The 20,866-nt window shown below is 42.3% G+C and overlaps 1 protein-coding gene across 2 annotated transcripts in view; it reads right to left on the minus strand.

Annotated features, from left to right (window-relative positions):
- Positions 1–30: 30 nt before the first annotated feature.
- Positions 31–20,866, minus strand: part of tmem145 (transmembrane protein 145) — a 34,580-nt gene continuing 13,744 nt past the window's right edge. The window contains exons 4-16 of one of the 2 annotated variants that reach the window (XM_010894126.4): positions 20,678–20,764; positions 20,339–20,440; positions 17,872–17,956; positions 17,507–17,578; positions 16,345–16,413; positions 15,972–16,052; positions 15,550–15,628; positions 14,431–14,524; positions 9,804–9,976; positions 8,280–8,400; positions 7,156–7,344; positions 4,913–4,973; positions 31–3,603 (exon numbers count right to left, since the gene is read on the minus strand). In XM_010894126.4, the coding sequence (XP_010892428.1) occupies positions 3,584–3,603; positions 4,913–4,973; positions 7,156–7,344; positions 8,280–8,400; positions 9,804–9,976; positions 14,431–14,524; positions 15,550–15,628; positions 15,972–16,052; positions 16,345–16,413; positions 17,507–17,578; positions 17,872–17,956; positions 20,339–20,440; positions 20,678–20,764 (1,233 nt within the window). In that variant the 3' untranslated portion in view covers positions 31–3,583. Of the gene's footprint in view, positions 4,974–7,155; positions 7,345–8,279; positions 8,401–9,803; positions 9,977–14,430; positions 14,525–15,549; positions 15,629–15,971; positions 16,053–16,344; positions 16,414–17,506; positions 17,579–17,871; positions 17,957–20,338; positions 20,441–20,677; positions 20,765–20,866 lie in introns of both variants that reach the window. The other variant, XM_010894125.4, reaches the window with a different exon arrangement.

The following is a 20,866-nucleotide window of genomic DNA, read 5'->3' on the forward strand; positions in this document are numbered from 1 at the left end:
AGCAAAAGTATGAAAGAAACAGACAAGTCGTTTAATAAAACCAACAATTTTAATTTGGCACAATGTATTACAGCATATTCAGAATATCCTAATTTGGCACTACTAAAATGAATTAATCTTGAACAGTGCTTCAGTGATGTGCTCATAACCAGACCTCTTGGGGTAACCCGGAAGCTGTGCTGTAAGTTGTCGTGCATACAAAACCCTCGGTCACTCATCCCCCTTCACTCCAACGCTTGTGTGTTTGTAATTAGATAAGTGGACCATGCAGTTTTATTGTACAGTCTGGATGAATGGAACTAGTCAGCTAGTCATATTAATCTGTTCATTCAAGAATAGCATCGGCAACCATGGACAACAATACATTTGTATTGGCATAGAGCCGATTATAAACACCTACAGAGACAAAAGCTTTAAAACACCAGAACATATTTTACACTGTTAGTACTCTAATTCCATTATTCATTTTTTTACAGATTAAACATCTTTGACTTTTCTTATGTACATAACATGTACAGTGCCCATCAGACTAACCCAAGCCTACTCCAGACATTTTCTACAGCACAACAATAGGTTAATCATAAACTTAAAGAGTAAGTTTACCACCATCTTCCATTTTTCCAGATTTAAATAGAAAATTATTAAATTAAAACAGATTCATGTTTTATGTTGGTTTCATACAAGTTTAAAATAAATACATATAATTTAACATTTTGATTGAGTACTTTCATGATGTCCATGCTTTAAAAGAAAAAAGTCATTTGTGGCAAACTTAAGAATAACCTCCTTTTAAAGACTATCATTAATACTGAAATTGTAGATTTGAATGAAAGCATGCCTCAATCAGATCAAGGGGTTACCACTGTTGGCCCACAACATCCGCAGGTTTTTTTGAGGTATAACTGCGGAGCAGACAAATCGGTTACAAAACACAGTTAGCATTAGCCATCGCATAGGGAATTTCTGGTGTGGTTAGCTAGTTAGCTTTGTGGAATGAAAATGTCCCAACGTTATCAACACAACAATTTTTAGTATGGTTTCTTAGTCACTGATGTTCTTTGTCCAACAACATTGTCATCTTAAGCCGTGTTGTCACATTTAATTCCTTTCAAACTAGGTTTTTGTAAATTTGTGAATGGCCAGATGGAGGAAAACCACATGTAACAGGAACCAGAACAAGAGGAAGGGGCATAATAATGTGAATTGCCTATCACTTCAATTCAGTTGTTTTGTCTTGTGGAAAGATTTTAGATGTAACGCAGCAAGAGCCTGTCGAGTCTGGGATGCTTAGGATAAGAGCAGCGGAGGTTCTGGTGTTTAGGTTTTTGGTCGCTAGTTAATTTTGTAGCTGTCAATATAATTTAACCTAAGAGGAAAAGGACCACCTGACAACAGAGCCCCCAACTAATGGTGCTGACAAAACAAAAAAGCGTGTTGAGTAAGGATGACTGTTCTGTTCTGCACAGCGTAAGCAGTCCAGTGTTTAGGACCAGTGGCATCATAAAAAATTTGGAAAAGGGCAGGTCATTCAAATATGACAAAAAACTGCTGAGCACCTTTAGAGAAAGGTGCCAAAAATGCCAAATATGGCTGTTGGAATCTTGATTAGAACCAATAAATTTGATCACATCTCTCCAGTAGTAGCCCCCCTACAGTACACTGGCTTCCTGTTAATGCTAGGGCTGATTTGAATGTTTTTCTGTAAACCAGAATGCCTTACATGGATGTGCTCCTACTTATCTCTCTGAAATGTTCAGGCCATTCTTACACTACAGTTCAAAAGTTTCGGGTCACTTAGAAATGTCCTTCTTTTTGAAAGGTAAGCTATTAGCCTTCATTACTCAGAACAAGAATAGACTGACGAGTTTCAGAAGAAAATTCATTTTCTTCACAAACGCTGATGCTGAAGATACTCAATTAGTCAAAAGATGGACAGTTTTATTGTTTCTTTAATCAGCACAGGTTTTCACCGGTGCTACCATAATTGCAAGAGGGTTTTCTTATGATCACATAGCCTTTTAAAATGATAAACTTTGATTAGCAAATGCAACATGCCTTGGAACACAGGACTGATGGTTGCTGATAATGGGCCTCTGTACGCCTATGGAGATATTCCATTGAAAATGAGCCGTTTCCAGCTCCAATAGTCATTTACAACATTTCCGATCAATTTGCTGTTTTGTCCATGGATATTTTTTCTTTTCTTTTGAAAGCAAAAACATTTCTAAGTGACCACAAACTTGTGAACAGTAGTGTATCTGTATGTACCTATAAGAAACAGGCCTCTTTACTGTACCTGGAGTGTCTAAGCAAACTCCTGAAGACGGGGCTTTTTCCTATAGACGTCCATTCATTTGGAATGTTCTGCTGATTAATGTGAGAGCTGCACCTTTCAGTCTTTCCTGAACACTAATGTCTTTAGTAGGGTCTATAATCAAGTGTAGTCTAGCCCCGGGGTGTGAAGGTCAACTACGGGGTCAAGACTGGGACGACTGGGTTTATGCGTACAGCTGGGAGGACTGCCCTCTGCCCCAATCTCAGGTGAGGATGCCTTTAGCTACTACGCCATCCCCCCACCCCTTTTGAACAGGGCCACACAGTGTCTGCGGACCCCCTGGCCCACAATCTCAGTCCCTAGTTTTCACGCTGCAATAGTTGATGTGAGGGGGACTAGAGTCCATCTGGATTCTGGCTTCTGCCTGATGCCTCCTGCTGTCACTGCCCACAGCCCACCTGGTTGTCCCACTTATCTATGGCTCCCATCAAAGTCCTGTTCCTCTCTAGGTTTCCTCCTAGGCTCTGGCCTTACTAGGAAGTTTTTCTCAATCACTGCGCATATTTCTTGTTTTCGCTAGCTTTTTGGGGTTTTAGGGTGGGTCTCTATATAAGCACTTTGTGACTACTGCTGATGTAAAATGGGATTCAAATAAAATAAAAGTGATTGATTAACTTATGATCCAATGGTTGTTTCAAAAATAAGGTAACACAATCAGTTGTTTGTGAATTTGACAGCTGTAATGCAAATCCACCTACCACACTACAAAACAAACACAATGCAAATGTCAGTATGATTGAATCTAAACCACAGTTATTCGGATACAGGTTTCAAATGTATTAAATTGCCTAATAATGATGACATTTATAAATAAGACCATATCTACAGGTAACAGGTAATTCAGATACTTGATATCGGAATATGACTTAATGTAGTCTGTGGGTAGGTACGTATGGTCCCATTAAAAAGCCCTCATTTTGAAGAGCTCCATGCAGGAAAGACCAAAACGCGGTGCTAATACTTTCACAGAAAACACTAAAGGGTTTCCTTCACTTTGTAATCAGGGCAAGGTGTTTTCCCTGGGAAGGTCATATGGTCAGGAAGAACTAATAGCCTTACTTGTGGATAAACAACAATGAGCAAGCCCCTCATACAGTATCAGATGTACTGTAGAACTTCACTGAGGGACATGGTTGTACATGTACAGATTTGGCATAATATCATTACATACTAGTCAGGACAGGGAGGGGGCGGGTTGTGATCGTGAAGTTACTTCATATCCTCTGTGGACAACCTTCCCTCCTTAAATCATGTGTCAAGGATGGAGGCTGAAATTGAAAATAAAACAAGCTATAAGTAAGATTTATATGTAGAAAATAAAATCACTTTTAAAACCACCCCAGTCCTTGTGCTCTATTGCATTAATACATTCACCAAGGTCTACATACATCAAGTAATTACATTTCAGAGCAAGCATCTATTTTGCACTCCAGTGAAAACTGAACTGTATTCGGAGTTGAAACAGCTGACTGTGGATAATGACACAGCTACAGTAGCGTAAAGATCTAATAAACATTAGGACCTCGTCAGTAGCCTACATTGTATGAAATATACACAATTATTGTTTTGGGGGGTACAACAAGCACACTCACTGTATGAGCACATGGAGTATATCTGTTTGGTGATACAGAGTACAATACATACATGCTTGTTTTACAAGTACCTTAGGGGTCCACAGTAAACTGAACATTGTTAACTTAAACATCTGCCATCTTGAACAGCCCGGTGCAATCAACATATAGAAGAATATAAATCCTCCCAATATATTCTATATAGAGATTAGATAAACATTTTTTATATAAAAACTGGTCAAACCAAAAAATTAATTCAAACATATTGTTTTAGGAAAGGAGTGAAGCATTTACACTGGAACAATGTAATGGCATGAGAATTTCAATGGTCACAGCACCACAAGGAATTCAACAACGTGAAAAAAGCTTCCCCTTTCTAATATAAACTCTGCAACTATTTAAGATTAACGGTAAGACTCATTTGCATCAGCTATGTACACTTCTCCCTTGGCCCCTCCATCGATGCCTTATAAATTCTTAAATAAAAGTGTTCGTGAGAGTTTTGTACAGTTTCCACTGTGCATTCTTAGCACACATCCCCAATACGCTAGTCTGATCCTCCCCATGCCTCTCTCCCTGGTCACGTTCAAATATTTATTGCTTACTCACAAGCTCAGCACCTTTTCACTCCTTTATTTCTCTCATTCCCATTTTCACCATTCAGAGGAGAAAATGGGAGGTTTAAGGACTCCATTCCGCATGACTGCTTTTCATGACTTCTCCTTTTCTGCATCTTTCCATCCATCCCTCTTTTCCCCTCATGCGTCCTGTGCTCTCTGGATCTTCCTCTCGCTCTCTCCTTCACACTCTGTCCATGTTCCTCCGTCTCACGCCTTGGTGCTCAACCCCCCTCCCCCCTGCATGCTGAAGTACTCAGTGAAGTGGGAGGGGAGTCGTGGAGGGGGAAGAGGGGAGTGGGTGGAGAGGAGGGGGGGTAGAGGGTGAGAGAGGGGGGCGGGGTTGGGTGACGACAGGTCGGCCGTGGTGGTGATGATCTTATGCTCACTGTTCCTCTGCACTTCCTGGCCTTTCCCAGCTACCGTCTCCTCCACAGTCTTCAGTTGGCCCTGCAACAGACAGCGTTCAAGGTTAAAATGTTAAATGTCACCCTGGGTTGTACATACAGCTCTGGAAAAAATTAAGAGACCACTCCTAATCTTTCTTTAATCAGCATCTCTACATGTATGGCAGCCATTCCATTCCAGTGTTAAATTCCAACACAGGCTCACCTCATTTTACTTTATGAGGTACTAATTATGTCATTACCTGAACCAAATCTAATTTAACAAGGAAAAGTATCTATCCTCTTGCAATAGGACCAGCTGGATGGCAAAAACAGTGCAAGTACTACCTCAAAGGTAATTTGAATACAAAAATAACCATTCAAGCATGACAGAAGAGTTGAAAAGAAAAGCTTTGAGTAAGGAAAAGAAAGGGTTAAATTCTGGCTTTACTGGCAGAGGGATACAGTGAGCGTCAGGTTGCTTCCATCCTGAACATTTTAAAGACGGCTGTTCATAAGAACAAGGTCAAGCAACAGACACTGGGGACAACAAAGTGACAGAAGGACGAAAAAAGTCTGTCCACTGACCGAGATGACCGTCAACTCATTCGAATGTCACTCAATAACCGTAGGATGACATCAAGTGACCTACAAAAAGAGTGGCAAAAAGCAGCTGGGGTGAAGTGTACGGTGAGGATGGTTCGAAACAGGCTTCTAGGGGCAGGGCTGAAGTCGTGCAAAAATAGAAAAAAGCCCTTCATCAATGAGAAGCAAAGTAGAGCCAGGCTAAAGTCTGCAAAAGACCATAAGGATTGGACCGTAGAGGAATGGAGTAAGGTCATCTTCTCTGACAAGTCAAATTTTCAGCTTTGCCCGACACCTGGTCGTCTAATGGTTAGATGGAGACCTGGAGAGGCGATGATCTGGGGATGACCTGTCTCAGCCCCAAGGTCTTACACTGCTATATTATTGTGCTGGGGGAGTAGGGTCAGTCCTCCTTCTCTATAAATCCTTGTAGATCTAAGGATTTTCTACATTTTGCTGACCCCCCCTCCCCCGTGTTGTCGCTGTCCTTGTCCATCTGGTCATGCTTCCAACCTGGACTAGGTTTAAATAGACTCTGGACTTAGCCCACATGCATTTATTTATTATTACAATTTGTACTCTTAATATGTTCATCTGGCACAGCCAGAAGTGGACTGGTTACCCCTCTGAGCCTAGTTCCTCTCTAGGTTTCTTCCTACATTTTCGGCTTTCTTAGGGAGTTTTTCCTAGCCACTGAAATTCAACACTACTGTTGTTTGCTCCTTGTGTTTTAAGGCTGGGTGTTTTGTAAAAGCACTTTGTGACAACTGCTGATATAAAAAGGGCTTTATAAATAAATTTGATACTTCAGCAAGGCTGGAATCGGGCAGATTTGTCTTTGTGAAGGACACATGAATGAAACCAAGTACAAGGTTATCCTGGAAGAACACCTGCTTCCTTTTGCTTTGACAATGTACCCCAACTCTGAGAATTGTTTTTTCTAGCAGGACAATGCTCAATGCCACATAGCCAGATTAATCAATGTGTGGATGGAGGACCACCTTATCAAGACCCTGTCATGGCCAGCCCAATCTCCAGACCTGAACCCCATTGAAAACCTCTAGAATTTGATTAAGAGGAAGATGGATGGTCACAAGCCATCAAAAAAAGCAGAGCTACTAAAATTTCTGTGTAAGGAGTGGCATAAAGTCACCCAACAGCAATGCGACAGATTGGTAGAGAGCATGCCAAGATGCATGAAAGCTATGATTGAATATCAGGGTTATTCCACCAAATATTGATTTCTGAACTCTTCCTAAGTTAAAGCATTAGTATTTTGTTGTTGAAAAATGAATATGAATTTGTTTTCTTTGCATTATTTGAGGTCTGAAAACAATGCATGTTTTTTTTTGTTATTTTGACCAGATATTTTCTACAAATTAATACATTAAATTACAATATTTTTATTTGGAATTTGGGAGTAATGTTGTCAGTAGTTTATAGAATAAAACAAAAGTGTTTTTTACTCAAACACACCAATGAATATTAAAACCAAAGAAACTGATAATTTTGCAGTGGTCTCTTAAGTTTTTTCCAGAGCTATACATCACATCCTTTTCCAAATCCCCTGTCTCACCTCCCAGAGCCCTACCACCTCAAAAGATTACACAAAGAACATTTTACCTTAAGTTACTTGATCCTCAGACCATAAATACACTCACCGATTGGATGGAGAATAGTTCTGTGAAGTTGGGCTGGGAGTCACCAAGGAAGGAGCTGTTACCGTAGGCATGGTGAGGGAAACTCTCCCCAGCCACTCCTGCCTTGGGACTGGAGAGCAGGATTCCAATCTGAGACGTCCGTACATGGTAGGGAAAGTTCTTATTGGCCGCAGAGGGCCGTGTGATAGCCTATAGCAAGGGAGGGATGGGTGGAGGGGAAAACGTGTTATAATCAGGATATTGTCGGTTGACAATTTTTATCCAACCCAATTTTTACTGTATGGTATGCACATTACAGCACATATAAGAACAGAACCGTGCTTCAGAGACAAAGAATAGATGCAGAGGCCAGTGATGACAGCAATATGACTCATAGATATTGAAAAATATCTGAGAATGGTTAATATGCGTGTGTGTGTGTGTGTTTGTGTGTGTGTGGAGGGTAGTGGGTTACTAACCAGACAGGTGATGAGGTCATAGAGATATAACTTATAAAAATGTTTCCCAATCCCACATACAAGCATTTCTTGAAGCAATTTTGCAGATATACAAAAATAAATTCTCAAGACACAGAACTCAGTAGATTTAGCGTAACATAAATTAATCAAAACTATATTATACCAAAAATATATAAAATACATGAATTTAAAGAACACAACTCTGCAATTACAAACATGATGATCCAAATTTGATATACAAATATTAAAATGTGTAGATTATGGTAAATCATTTTGTGAATAATTTCAAGGCATCTGCTAAATGACTACAACACACACATGCATACAGGAATCAGCCATTACTGACAGCACCCTGGAGCAATTAATGTTAATTGCCTTAATTAAGCATCACCTTGTCCCCTCTGGGATTAGATGCAGTAAAGTTTAAACCACTTGGTTGCACTGTATGGTTTTACAAAACTGGATTTAAGATGCAATCTGTGTAGAAAGACATAGCTAGTTACCAGACGTTCTTGAAATATATTTTATATATTTAGCAACGTATGACCGCAGTTCAAAAAGAAATGCAAATGCAATTAAAAAAAAGAACCATAACGGCAACGTTGAGACAGTGTGTGTGTGTGTGTGTGTGTGTGTGTGTGTGAGAGTGTGTAGAAATGTACTAACAAGGAATACGATGTGAGCATAGAGGTGGATGCCCAGTTGGATGCCGTTGACAATCTTCTCCCGCGCCCAGCGAGGGATGCCAAAGTTTGCTATCAGAGCCATGACAGGCACTGCAAAAAACCTGCCAGAGGGAAAGGAAGCAGAGGACATTGAGTTAAATAAGAGATTGAGAGAGAAGAGATACTGAGGGGGGAAATACCGAGATGGGAGGGAAAGCTGCGAGAGCAAGATTGTGTTCAAAGGACAGTGGGTAGGTGTCACGAAAGGAATGATGCAGCGCCCCCCTTGGGCCAAAAGTATGCTGACAGCAACATGGGCCCATTATAGCACCACCCTGCAGTTGATATGAATGTTCACAAGTTGTTATAGTATACACTCACCTAAAGGATTATTAGGAACACCATACTAATACTGTGTTTGACCCCCTTTCGCCTTCAGAACTGCCTTAATTCTACGTGGCATTGATTCAACAAGGTGCTGAAAGCATTCTTTAGAAATTTTGGCCCATATTGATAGGATAGCATCTTGCAGTTGATGGAGATTTGTGGGATGCACATCCAGGGCACGAAGCTCCCGTTCCACCACATCCCAAAGATGCTCTATTGGGTTGAGATCTGGTGACTGTGGGGGCCATTTCAGTACAGTGAACTCATTGTCATGTTCAAGAAACCAATTTGAAATGATTCGAGCTTTGTGACATGGTGCATTTTCCTGCTGGAAGTAACTATCAGAGGATGGGTACATGGTGGTCATAAAGGGATGGACATGGTCAGAAACAATGCTCAGGTAGGCTGTGGCATTTAAACGATGCCCAATTGGCACTAAGGGGCCTAAAGTGTGCCAAGAAAACATCCCCCACACCATTACACCACCACCACCAGCCTGCACAGTGGTAACAAGGCATGATGGATCCATGTTCTCATTCTGTTTACGCCAAATTCTGACTCTACCATCTGAATGTCTCAACAGAAATCGAGACTCATCAGACCAGGCAACATTCTTCCAGTCTTCAACTGTCCAATTTTGGTGAGCTCGTGCAAATTGTAGCCTCTTTTTTTCCTATTTGTAGTGGAGATGAGTGGTACCCGGTGGGGTCTTCTGCTGTTGTAGCCCATTTTCTGTTTTTACCATCAAAATGGTGGAAAATCCATCACAGGGGGCCGTATAGGTCTGTGGGGCAAATTGGGATCTATGTACCAATTTTCATGACATTAGGTCAAACAGTGACCTTTGAAGGACGAAAGAGTATTTATTTACGCCACCAGCTGGCCATCATGGTAATTTTGTTTTGCCAGGTGTTTATGGCAAGATACTATACAGAATTTAATCATGTTGGGCCAGCACAGTACAGAGACAGAACCATTAAACTGTGGATGACAATGAGAAGGGAGGCGTGATTTAGGATGAGGAAGTGTGGAGTGGAACAGTGCATGGGCTTTATTGGGTTGCTTTTTCAAGTTAATGAACTTGACAAGGACATACAGCAGGAAGAAGTTAGAGCACTATGGAGCTGTAGCCTCTCACCAGAGGGTGTATGCAGTGAAGAAGGGGATGTAGAAGGGTTGCTTCTCAGGGTAGTGTTTCAGGGAGATCAGGACAGCATAGCAGAACCACACATAGGCCAGCAGCTGGAGACCCATCAAACCATAGCCTGCCGGGCTGTCATATGCATACAGCACCTCACCTGGGTCAAAGAACTGACACATATATGCGCGCGCACACACACACACACACATACAATTTATCATTTAAAAACACTATTACCTAATATTATTATAAAGCTTAAATTAAATACAAGACATGTTGTTTTTGTCTTTGAAACCTGAAAATATATGTGTAAGGACCCCAGAACCTCCACAACAGCCTTGGTAATGGTAACTGCTATTCTTATGATCGAATCACTGAATAAGACCAAGTCGCTACCAGAACTGTTGAAAGGTATGTAGTAAAACACAAAACATCGCTTTCTAAAGTTCCTTATAACAAAATAAATCAGACTGTAATAAGAATGACAGCATAAAGTATTTACAGTATGTTACAGAAATACTGTCCATCTCTTATTAGAAAGTCATAAAACAACTCCATTGGAGCCTACTAATCAAACTATTACTTTTGGCCTTGATAAAATAGCAGGGATGGGTAGTACAATCAGTGCTTTGACAACCAGTGGTTTGCTGACATGTTGGCATGATGCTGCAAATGTCTGTGTGAAACGCAGTAGTTTGTTTGTGTACACATATATGTGAGCATGTACAGATTCATTTTTATGTGAATGTGTAAACAGATTTTAATACATTCATGGGAACAGCATGTCCCCAAACTTTGGTTAAATTAGGAAAATACAATTTAGTGACATTTCCCCATTTCAAAAAGGCCATTAAGAGTGACTGGAGTGTTAACTGGAGTTTTAACTGTAGTGTTAACTGGAGTGTTAACTGGAGTGTTAACTGGAGTGTTAACTGGAGTTTTAACTGTAGTGTTAACTGGAGTGTTAACTGGGTGCTGTGTATAGAGTTGCACAATTCAGAGACGGGTTACCAACACCAGGGTATTATTACTCCCTACATTATACATGTGGGTCCAGTGCAGGCAGACAGCCTGATTGAAAACTCTTTATACTACTCTATACTACTAGCAGCAATTCTTTAAGATTTAAAAAAATAATAATTGAGGAAGATCCTTCAAACATCATCAAAACTTATAGCACATAAATGGAATTACAGCACAATGAAAATTTACTTTGAGAAAACTTTCAGGGAGCTCAGGGATGACATTTATTGTAAAATGTATTTTTCATTGTACTAGGAATTGCTTATTTGTTTTTTTTGTTTAATCAAATATTATAAATGCCGAATTTCCATATATACGTTTAGTTTATTTTCATGCATTCATAAATGAATATGTCCACTCTACATAACTAAATCTACTTTTGAGATCCAAGAACTGTATTGTGATCAGATGCTTCATTAATGCGAATGGTCAGAATCTCAGCCCAGTTCCATCTGTCACCTACTGTCCAGCCACTGGGCTTCCCCTCCATGTAGGGAGTGGAAAAAAGACCTGATGCTTCAGCTTAGTGCTGTCTATGCTCGACTCATTCATTATTCATCACACTTAATGTCACGTTCTTTTGAATAATTCAACAAGGGTGTCAAGAGAAGGATATTAAGATAAAAATGCCAGTCTCTAAAATGCACCTATAGAGCCCTTTCTGTGTTTGCATACACTGCCACATTATTAAAGTAATAAGTATATGTAGGCTATGTTAAATGGGGCAGATATGATGGCTAGTTTTTCGGTCACCACTATGTGCACACATCCACGCCTGATGTCAGTGTTGTGTCCTATTAAACAAATACCTATCTGACATGATTTGCAAGATCTGACATTGTCACTGCGGCATATTCAGTGTTGATGTCCAGACGTTACCTTCATGTCACCACAACTAATTTCTTCTGATGTGTTATGACAAAGAATAAAATCCCTAACCAAGAAGTTGTGTTCCTGTTGAACATTTTTGCATTTTGTTGCAGTGTGATTGACATTTTTCAGATTTAATGAAGCTTTTTTCCAATCTTGGTCCTCGGGACCCAAAGCGGTGCACGTTTCTGTTTTTGCCCAAGCACTCACACACCTGATCCAAATTAAAGACTTGATCATAGGTTGATTATGTCAATCAAGTGTGTAAGTGGTAGGGCAACATTTAAAACAGGTGTGTGAGTGATGGGGCAAAAAGAAAAACGTGCACCCCTTTGGGTCCCGAGGACCAGGATTGGGAAACCCTGATCTAGATCAGAGTTTCTCAACCCTGCTCCTGGACACCCCCCTGCCCTGCATGTGTTAGATCTCTCCCTGCTCTAACATACCTGATGTAGCTCATGAAGGACTTGATAATGAGCTGATCATTTGAATCAGGTGTGACAGAGCAGGGAGAGATCAAAAACATGCAGGGCAGGGGGGCGCCCAGGGGCAGGGTTGAGAAACACTGTTCTAGATTTAAATGTCAAGTGTGTTTTGAGAAGGAGAGATTTTAAATGTTGAGTAGGAGAGATCCTCAGGAGGGAAGAGCTTTCCCATTGTTAAGGTTACAGAACGTCTTGACTAGGAAGTCCATTGATGTCTAAAACTTGTTTCCAAAATGGACCGGTCCGATATTACAGTACAGCACATTATACACTTGTAACAGACATGGTTCATGCTAAGTTGATGAGTATGTTTCACCACGGTCGGCGTTAAAACCTTGAACATCATATACTGCACTAGTGTTGTACTTCACATTCTTTTCATAGTGTTATACTTCACATATTGATGTACACTATGAACCTTTCGTTTTTATAGTTCTGTACTTCACATATTGGGTTTACAGTAGGAACATTTTGTTTTTAGTGTTGTACTTCACATATTGGATGAGCTGTTTGAACCTTTTGTTTTTATAGTTTTGTACTTCACATATTGGATGAGCTGTTTGAACCTTTTGTTTTTATAGTGTTGTACTTCACATATTGAATGAGCTGTTTGAACATTTTGTTTTTATAGTGTTGTACTTTATGTATGGTTTGTAGTGGGGCAAAAAAGTATTTAGTCAGCCACCAATTGTGCAAGTTCTCCCACTTAAAAAGATGAGAGAGGCCTGTCATTTTCATCATAGGTACACTTCAACTATGAGAGACAAAATGAGAAAAAAAATCACATTGCAGTTTTTTTTCATGAATTTATTGGTAAATTCTTCGGTAAAATAAGTATTTGGTCACCTACAAACAAGCAAGATTTCTGGCTTTCACAGACCTGTAACTTCTTCTTTAAGAGGTTCCTATGTCCTCCACTCGTTACCTGTATTAATGGCACCTGTTTGAACTTGTTATCAGTATAAAAGACACCTGTCCACAACCTCAAACAGTCACACTCCAAACTCCACTATGGCCAAGACCAAAGAGCTGTCAAAGGACACCAGAAACAAAATTGGAGACCTGCACCAGGCTGGGAAGACTGAATCTGCAATAGGTAAACAGCTTGGTGTGAAGAAATCAACTGTGGGAGCAATTATAAGAAAATGGAAGACATACACTGATAATCTCCCTCGATCCGGGGCTCCACGCAAGATCTCAAAATGATCACAAGAACGGTGAGCAAAAATCACAGAATCACACCTAGTGAATGACCTGCAGAGAGCTGGGACCAAAGTAACAAAGGCTACCATCAGTAACACACTACGCCGCCAGGGACTCAAATCCTGAAGTGCCAGACGTGTCCCCCTGCTTAAGCCAGTACATGTCCAGGGCCGTCTGAGGTTTTCTAGGGAGCATTTGGATGGTCCAGAAGAGGATTGGGAAAATGTCATATGGTCAGATGAAACCAAAATAGAACTTTTTGGTAAAAAATAACCTTGTTGTGTTTGGAGGAGAAAGAATGCTGAGTTGCATCCAAAGAACACCATACCTACTGTGAAGCATGGGGGTGGAAACATCATGCTTTGGGGCTGTTTTTCTGCAAAGGGACCAGGACGACTGATCCGTATAAAGGAAAGAATGAATGGGGCCTTGTATTGTGAGATTTTGAGTGAAAACCTCCTTCCATCAGCAAGGGCATGGGAACATGTCCTTGTTGGTCTTGAAATGTGGGTGGGTCTTTCAGCATGACAATGATCCCAAACAGACCGCCCGGGCAACGAAAGAGTGGCTTTGTAAGAAGCATTTCAAGGTCCTGGAGTGGCCTAGCAAGTCACCAGATCTTAACCCCATAGAAAATCTTTGGAGGGAGTTGAAAGTCTGTGTTGCCCAGCGACAGCCCCAAAACATCACTGCTCTAGAGGAGATCTGCATGGAGGAATGGGCCAAAATACCAGCAACAGTGTGTGAAAACCTTGTGAAGACTTACAGAAAACCTTTGACCTCTGTCATTGCCAACAAAGGGTATATAACAAAGTATTGAGATTAACTATTGTTATTGACCAAATACTTATTTTCCATCATTATTTACCAATAAATTCATTAGAAATCCATTAGAAATGTGATTTTCTTTTCTAATTTTGTCTCTCATAGTTGAAGTGTACCTATGATGAAAATGACAGGCCTCTCTCATCTTTTTAAATGGGAGAACTTGCACAATTGGTGGCTGACTAAATACTTTTTTGCCCCACTGTACATTGCAGTACCTCTGCCTCATAGATGAAGAGGATGATGTAGGTGATGGTGTAGACTGTCATGTAGATGGACAGCTTGACAGATCCACTGTGGCTGATCCGTGCCCTAACCGAGACAGATACACCCAGAGGGGTTAGCCTTCACAGACACAGATACACACAAAGGGGTTAGCCTTCACAGACACAGATACACACAGAGGGGTTAGCCTTCACAGACACCGGTACACACAAAGGGGTTAGCCTTCACAGACACAGAGACAGATACACACAAAGGGGTTATCCTTCACAGACACAGATACACACGAAGGGGTTAGCCTTCACAGACACAGAGACAGATACACCCAGAGGGGTTATCCTTCACAGACACAGATACACACAAAGGGGTTAACCTTCACAGACACAGAGACAGATACACACAAAGGGGTTAGGCTTCACAGACACAGAGACAGATACACACAGAGGGGTTATCCTTCACAGACACAGATACACACAAAGGGGTTAGCCTTCATAGACACAGAGACAGATACACACAGAGGGGTTAGGCTTCACAGACACAGAGACAGATACACATAGAGGGGTTAGCCTTCACAAACAGAGACAGATACACAGAAGGGTTAGCCTTCACACACACAGAGACAGATACCCAGAGGGGTAAGCCTTCACAGACAGAAACAGATACACACAGAGGGTTTAGCATTCACCCATACAGAGACAGAAACAAACAGAAGGATTAACCTTCACACACAGAAAAACACATACACAGAGATGAACACATACATTTTTATGATGCACTGTAGACAGCTCATCTAAATGGCTATTTATCACCCCATGTCAGAGACAGAGCCATTATTGCTGCATTAAAGTCACAATAACATCACAACACAGTAAGATAATTCAGGAAAAAGGTACAGATCCCTGAGGGTAGATATGAACACTAGGAAAGAAAGACGGGAGTTGGGATCTGTAAAACTGAGTGGCTGGAGTTCCTAATCCAGAGTCAAACTGTGACGAAGCAGTGAGAGTGACAGCCAGAAGGGCAGGAAGTCAGAAAGACATGTCACTCAGGGGAGAGGCTGGGAAAGTTATCCTTGACCACAGGTATCCAGACGGCCTGAGACACACACTCCCCACCTGGTGACAGTGAAGCCTTTCCCCAGCAGAATCAGCATCAGCAGGAACACCAGGAAACTGACGGAGAACAATAATTTCCCTGGGGAGATGGAGGCACAGGGAGGGAGGGGGAGAGGAGGAGGAGAAGAGAGGGAGGGAGAGTAGAGCATGGGGGGAAGAACATTACAGAGAGTGATGGAGAGGTTACTCTAAGTAGGTTATAGTATCTTAATCCGTAACATCACGCTAGAACGGGAAATCAGGTCGGCACGTGCCCATTTTCCACACACGTGCACATATGTACACAGGCGTGAACTCCCTCCCTCCAGGCAGCCTCTCACACACACACACACACACACACACAAGCAAAACAAGACACTGGGATGTGCCTCATTTGCACTCCCTCACACCGACTTTATCAGGTCGTTGTTGACAAGTCTCACCCATTATCTTGAGACTGCCGTTGCCCACTCCATCTCTAGCGTACAGGCCCCAGTAGATGCAGTGGAACAGCAGGCTGAGCACTGAGGGGGGGGAGGAGACAAGAGGGGACGGAGGATGGGGAGTGAGAGAAGGAGAGAGTGACATTTCACTCTTCTGCACTGCAGAGCCTGTTCCTTGCGCCAGAAGCCCTAAGTGACCCTACACGGAGACCGGGAGCTCTCCTAGCCATGTGGTGCTGAAGCATTAGTTACCATCTACCATGACCGGGTGTCGTTACCATGTAAGATGTCGGGGGCGGCAGTGTGTGGGTCAGACCCTGACGCTGCTGCAGCCTCCGGCGCGCGTGCGTGCACGGAGTTAGTCTGGACTCACCCTCTACACCAGCCGCAGTCATGAACATCTTATATGTCGTATGGAGAAGTTGCCTTCCCTTCAGATTATCTGAGGGGGAAAGAAAGCAAGAGAACGGGTAGAGACACGGACAGGTGCGAGAGAGAGGGGCACAAAGAGGGAGCGCAGGGGAAGATGCAGGGAGAAGAAAGCATCAGAGACGGCAACAAAGACGTACGGTGAATGAGAGAGTGAGGGGGTGAGAGACAGACGGAGAGGGGTGTGTTAGGCATTAGAATATGCAGCTGGAGTATGTGTATATGTAGACACAAGGACTGTATACTCTGAGGATTTCCCTTCCATATTGTAACGTTGTCAGGTCTGCCTTCATCTGCCCCGCGTTACTTCCCCTGGCTGAGGCCACCCTTATTTCCTGATTCCAACTAGGTGTCACAACCCCAGATGTGACCTAAACCTTTTCTGAATTAGTAAAGAAGTAGATGAAGATCTTTTATTACAGCCTTTGATTGTAGAAAAATGTATTATCCAGGTCACTAAGGCACTAAGATGACACAATCCCACTTATGAAGCCTGCCCAGTCCCCAGGGAAAAGCATTGAATCTAGACTGTGGTAGTCAGCTTACTGCTACAAAATAGTGCTTTAGACCACTGCACCACCTGGAAGGTCCCATAACAATCTCATAATATAACCTAGGGTAGTCTGCCCACATTTTATTTGCACAGAGCAGCTGCCAAGATCAGATCGTAAGATCGGGGGTGGGGCACATTTGCTACATAACGCTGAATCTTTGAAAATGCAATAAAATCACAGAACTTTAGATTTTTATTCAGCACCTGAAAACGTGAGCAGAAATGTGAGTGTTATATGCACTATGTCATGGCAGAAGTGCATATTGTTTTTGTGCAAATTTAAGATCACATAGAACACTTTTTAGGTTATATCAAAACTGGGTCACAGGCCAAAAACATTTGTGAACTACTGCTAAAAAGACAAACTTTATTTTTCCCGAAATGTTTCCTTATTCCAGAAAGGATTAGCACTAAGGGATTGTATAATTCTGACTTGGTAAATCACACGTTTATGTCAGTGATTTGTGTCAAAATCTCAGGTTAGGATTGAGTGCTAAGTGCTTTCTGGGAGGCAGGTAAAGACAGGGGCTGATGGTGTTCCTTAGGCACTTACAGGCAAAGTAACAAGACAGGATAAAGACCAGGGAGAAGATCACTAAGAATGTGATGTCAGTCTCCAGGATCCCTGAGAAGTAAGAAAGTGGGAGAGACATGTAGAGATCAGGGTTGGGGCTGGAATTATATACACAGGCAGACACGCAGACAGGAAAATCATAATGAAGGAGCAGCTTTACATGGCAATTTACTACACAGCTTCTCCTCCCAATTTATACATTCTGCTCATGTTCATATATCATCATCATTACTCATCCATCCCTGTATTATCATAATTTGTTCAGTTCAATATGCTTTATTGGCCGTGTTAAATAGAGTTGGAAGAGCCATTAAAATTCATTGTGAAATGTGTGTAGTTCTCACCAAACTCGTCTGCAGAGAAATGCTGTGTCCAGAAAGACTGGCCGTTGGTGAGCTTCATCTCATACTCTAGCTGCAATCCCTCCCCCTGACAGAGATAGAGGAATATCAGAGGGAAAGACAGAGGGAAACAGGTAGAGAGAGAGACAGGAAAGGACTAGTGAGTGAGATTGAGCAAAAGTGTACAACAAGCTGATTTCACAGAGGAGTTCACAGACTTTGTGTTGTTGCACTGAGTGAGAAAAAAACCTTTAATTTCATCTGGCAGCCAAGACTCAAGTCATTCCATCAAATGAGTATGGAGCACGAAGTGTGTACTGTCACAAAATCAATAGCACCACTAGCCAGGCAGGACCAGGAGGAGATATAGGGACATGGAGTGAAAGAGATGGGGAGATGGAGAGAAAGAGATGGGGACATGGAGAGAACGAGATGGGGAGATGGAGAGAAAGAGATGGGGAGATGGAGAGAAAGAGATGGGGACATGGAGAGAAAGAGATGGGGAGATGGAGAGAACGAGATGGGGACATGGAGAGAACAAGATGGGGACATGGAGAGAACAAGATGGGGACATGGAGAGAACAAGATGGGGACATGGAGAGAAAGAGATGGGGAGATGGAAAGGCCTAGGTATGGACAGAAAGAGAAAAAACAAAGGGACTGCCCAAAATATATGCAATCGCTACCTGGAGAAAAATGGGGAGGGAAATATTATTTTTTAATCCAGTCCAGAGGAGCTTCAAGTAATTTGTAACTGATGAAATTCCAATAGCTCTCATTGTTTTAGAATGAGCTCCTTATTATACCTTGATCTGGGCCCGATGCTGCCAGATTCTCTGCTGAGCTCACATCAAGTGAGCCTTCATTGCAATTTCAATCAAACGATCCATACAGTCTTTATCCATAGGCCTATTTGAGTCTTGTTTAATTTGACAGGGTGAGCATTAACATTCGAAAGACCAAAGGTGCACTTCAATAGCTTGCAACTGCTATAGCTGATCTAAAAACCATGAAGCTACTTACTGACCTCGTGAAATAACAGACCAAAGTAATTCACACTAAAGCCGAGATTCACTTCATCCAAAAGGCAGCAGCGGCACAATCAATCAGAAAAGGACAGCACATTAGTGCCGAACTAAATTTGAGAAGGACTACGCTATCATGGTCTCCAACTCAACTGTGCTGTATTGGAGCCTATTTAATCCTATAATCAATAAGAGGCACAGTAGCCTTCCCTGTGTGGTAGACAGGATGAAAGGCAACCATAGAATCTCTACTAATTCCACTACATGTTCCAGTGAATGCCTTGACTATGGTACTATGTTAGACTATGTTAGACTATGTTAGGGTATGTTAGAATATGTTAGACTATGTTAGACTATGTTAGAATATGTTAGAATATGTTAGAATATGTTAGACTATGGTAGTGTATGTTAGGGTATCGCAAAAAACACATTGGCAATGGATCGATGGATCTAAAAAGATGCTTTCGTTTGCTATGCTTTGAAGTTGGCATTTCAGGAAGAATAAAACAGACAGAAAAAAAAAGTGATGAAAAAAAGAGAGTGAGTGACATAAGCTCCTCGGAGAATAAGGAAGTGAGAGGACATGGAAGCTGTGTTCTGTGGTGACAGTATGCAGGCGAGGCAGGAAGTGTCCCCGGGGCGGTGTGGACCGGAGACAGAGCTTTAACTTCAGTCCAACACCATTAGCCATCGTGTCCGTCAACAGCCCTCCAATCCCTTCTGTGACCACACAACTCTCCAGGAAACATCTGCTTCAATCCTGTCTGTCCCTCGTCACAAACACTCACTCCATACCAACACTCCAACAATGGCAGTCAGGGGTGGATAAATTAGCCAGCCGCCACACACTCAAGTGTACACACACACGCACCGTCTCAATCTCAGTCTCTCTCTCACACACACACATACACCTTCATTCTGTGGGGTCTCAAGACTCTCTCAGCAATGAGAACATAGAGCTTATGCACTGCGGTTGAAATGCCACAACAGCAGAGCACCGCCACCCACGAACACACAGACGTCACACTGAGCCCAGCACAGTCACACATTGCACATGCCTCCCCGTCCACCCTGAGTACTGTCCTGTACAGCAGAATCAACCATGCGATCTAAATGGTCCATTCTCACCACAGCTATGACACATTACCTACACAGGAATCCTATAGCATCAGACCACTGATTGAGTTGTGATTTTAACTGGGCCACCTGCAAGTGAACTGGTGTGTCCAAACTTTGGACTGGTACTGTAGGTATTGTTCCAGTGATGTGTTGGATGACAGCGTACAAGGGCCGATCAATGTCAACGTGTCAAGGTGTTCACAGTGCGTGCGTGGGTGTGTGACGGGGGGGGGGGGGGGGGTGGTCGTGTGGCCGATGTGTGTCATCAGGGTGACCGGGTCTGTGTTGCGTTAGCCGTCAGTGAGAGGTGAAAGGTCAAAGCTCACCCCACACTTGCTGAGAGCGATATACCACCATCGCTCCCTCACCGAGCGGAAACTACGACCTCCCACACAGCTCAGCACCTCCTCATCCCCCTCTCCCTCCACCTGAGAGACACAGAGAGGGACAGTTGATATATTAACAGAGAAGACACTGAAAAACACCATGAGTCAACACACACTAACCCAGCGGTAAAGAGGGAGTTATATATTCACACAGTCCTCACACTTCCTAAACAGCCAGCTGAAAATATGTTAAGCGAATAACTACAAACAACCACGCAGTCACAATGGCAAAAAGACAAGACAACCCTGTAGTGTAGAAAACAGAGAGCCTGTTCTTACCACACAGCCAGACCAGGTGTAGCGCGTTGTCAGGTTTATGACCTGGTTATTCTCTGGCCTCAGCACCGCCTCTTTCTGGTAGCAGTCCTGTGGTCAACAAACATTGTCATGATGAGACAGAAATGCGATCATGTGAACACATTATAAACAAGTATTGGCCAAACTAACTCCACATAACAAAAACTGTAC

This window comes from Esox lucius, chromosome 20, assembly GCF_011004845.1.
Source record: "Esox lucius isolate fEsoLuc1 chromosome 20, fEsoLuc1.pri, whole genome shotgun sequence".
Classification (NCBI taxonomy): Eukaryota; Metazoa; Chordata; class Actinopteri; order Esociformes; family Esocidae; genus Esox; species Esox lucius.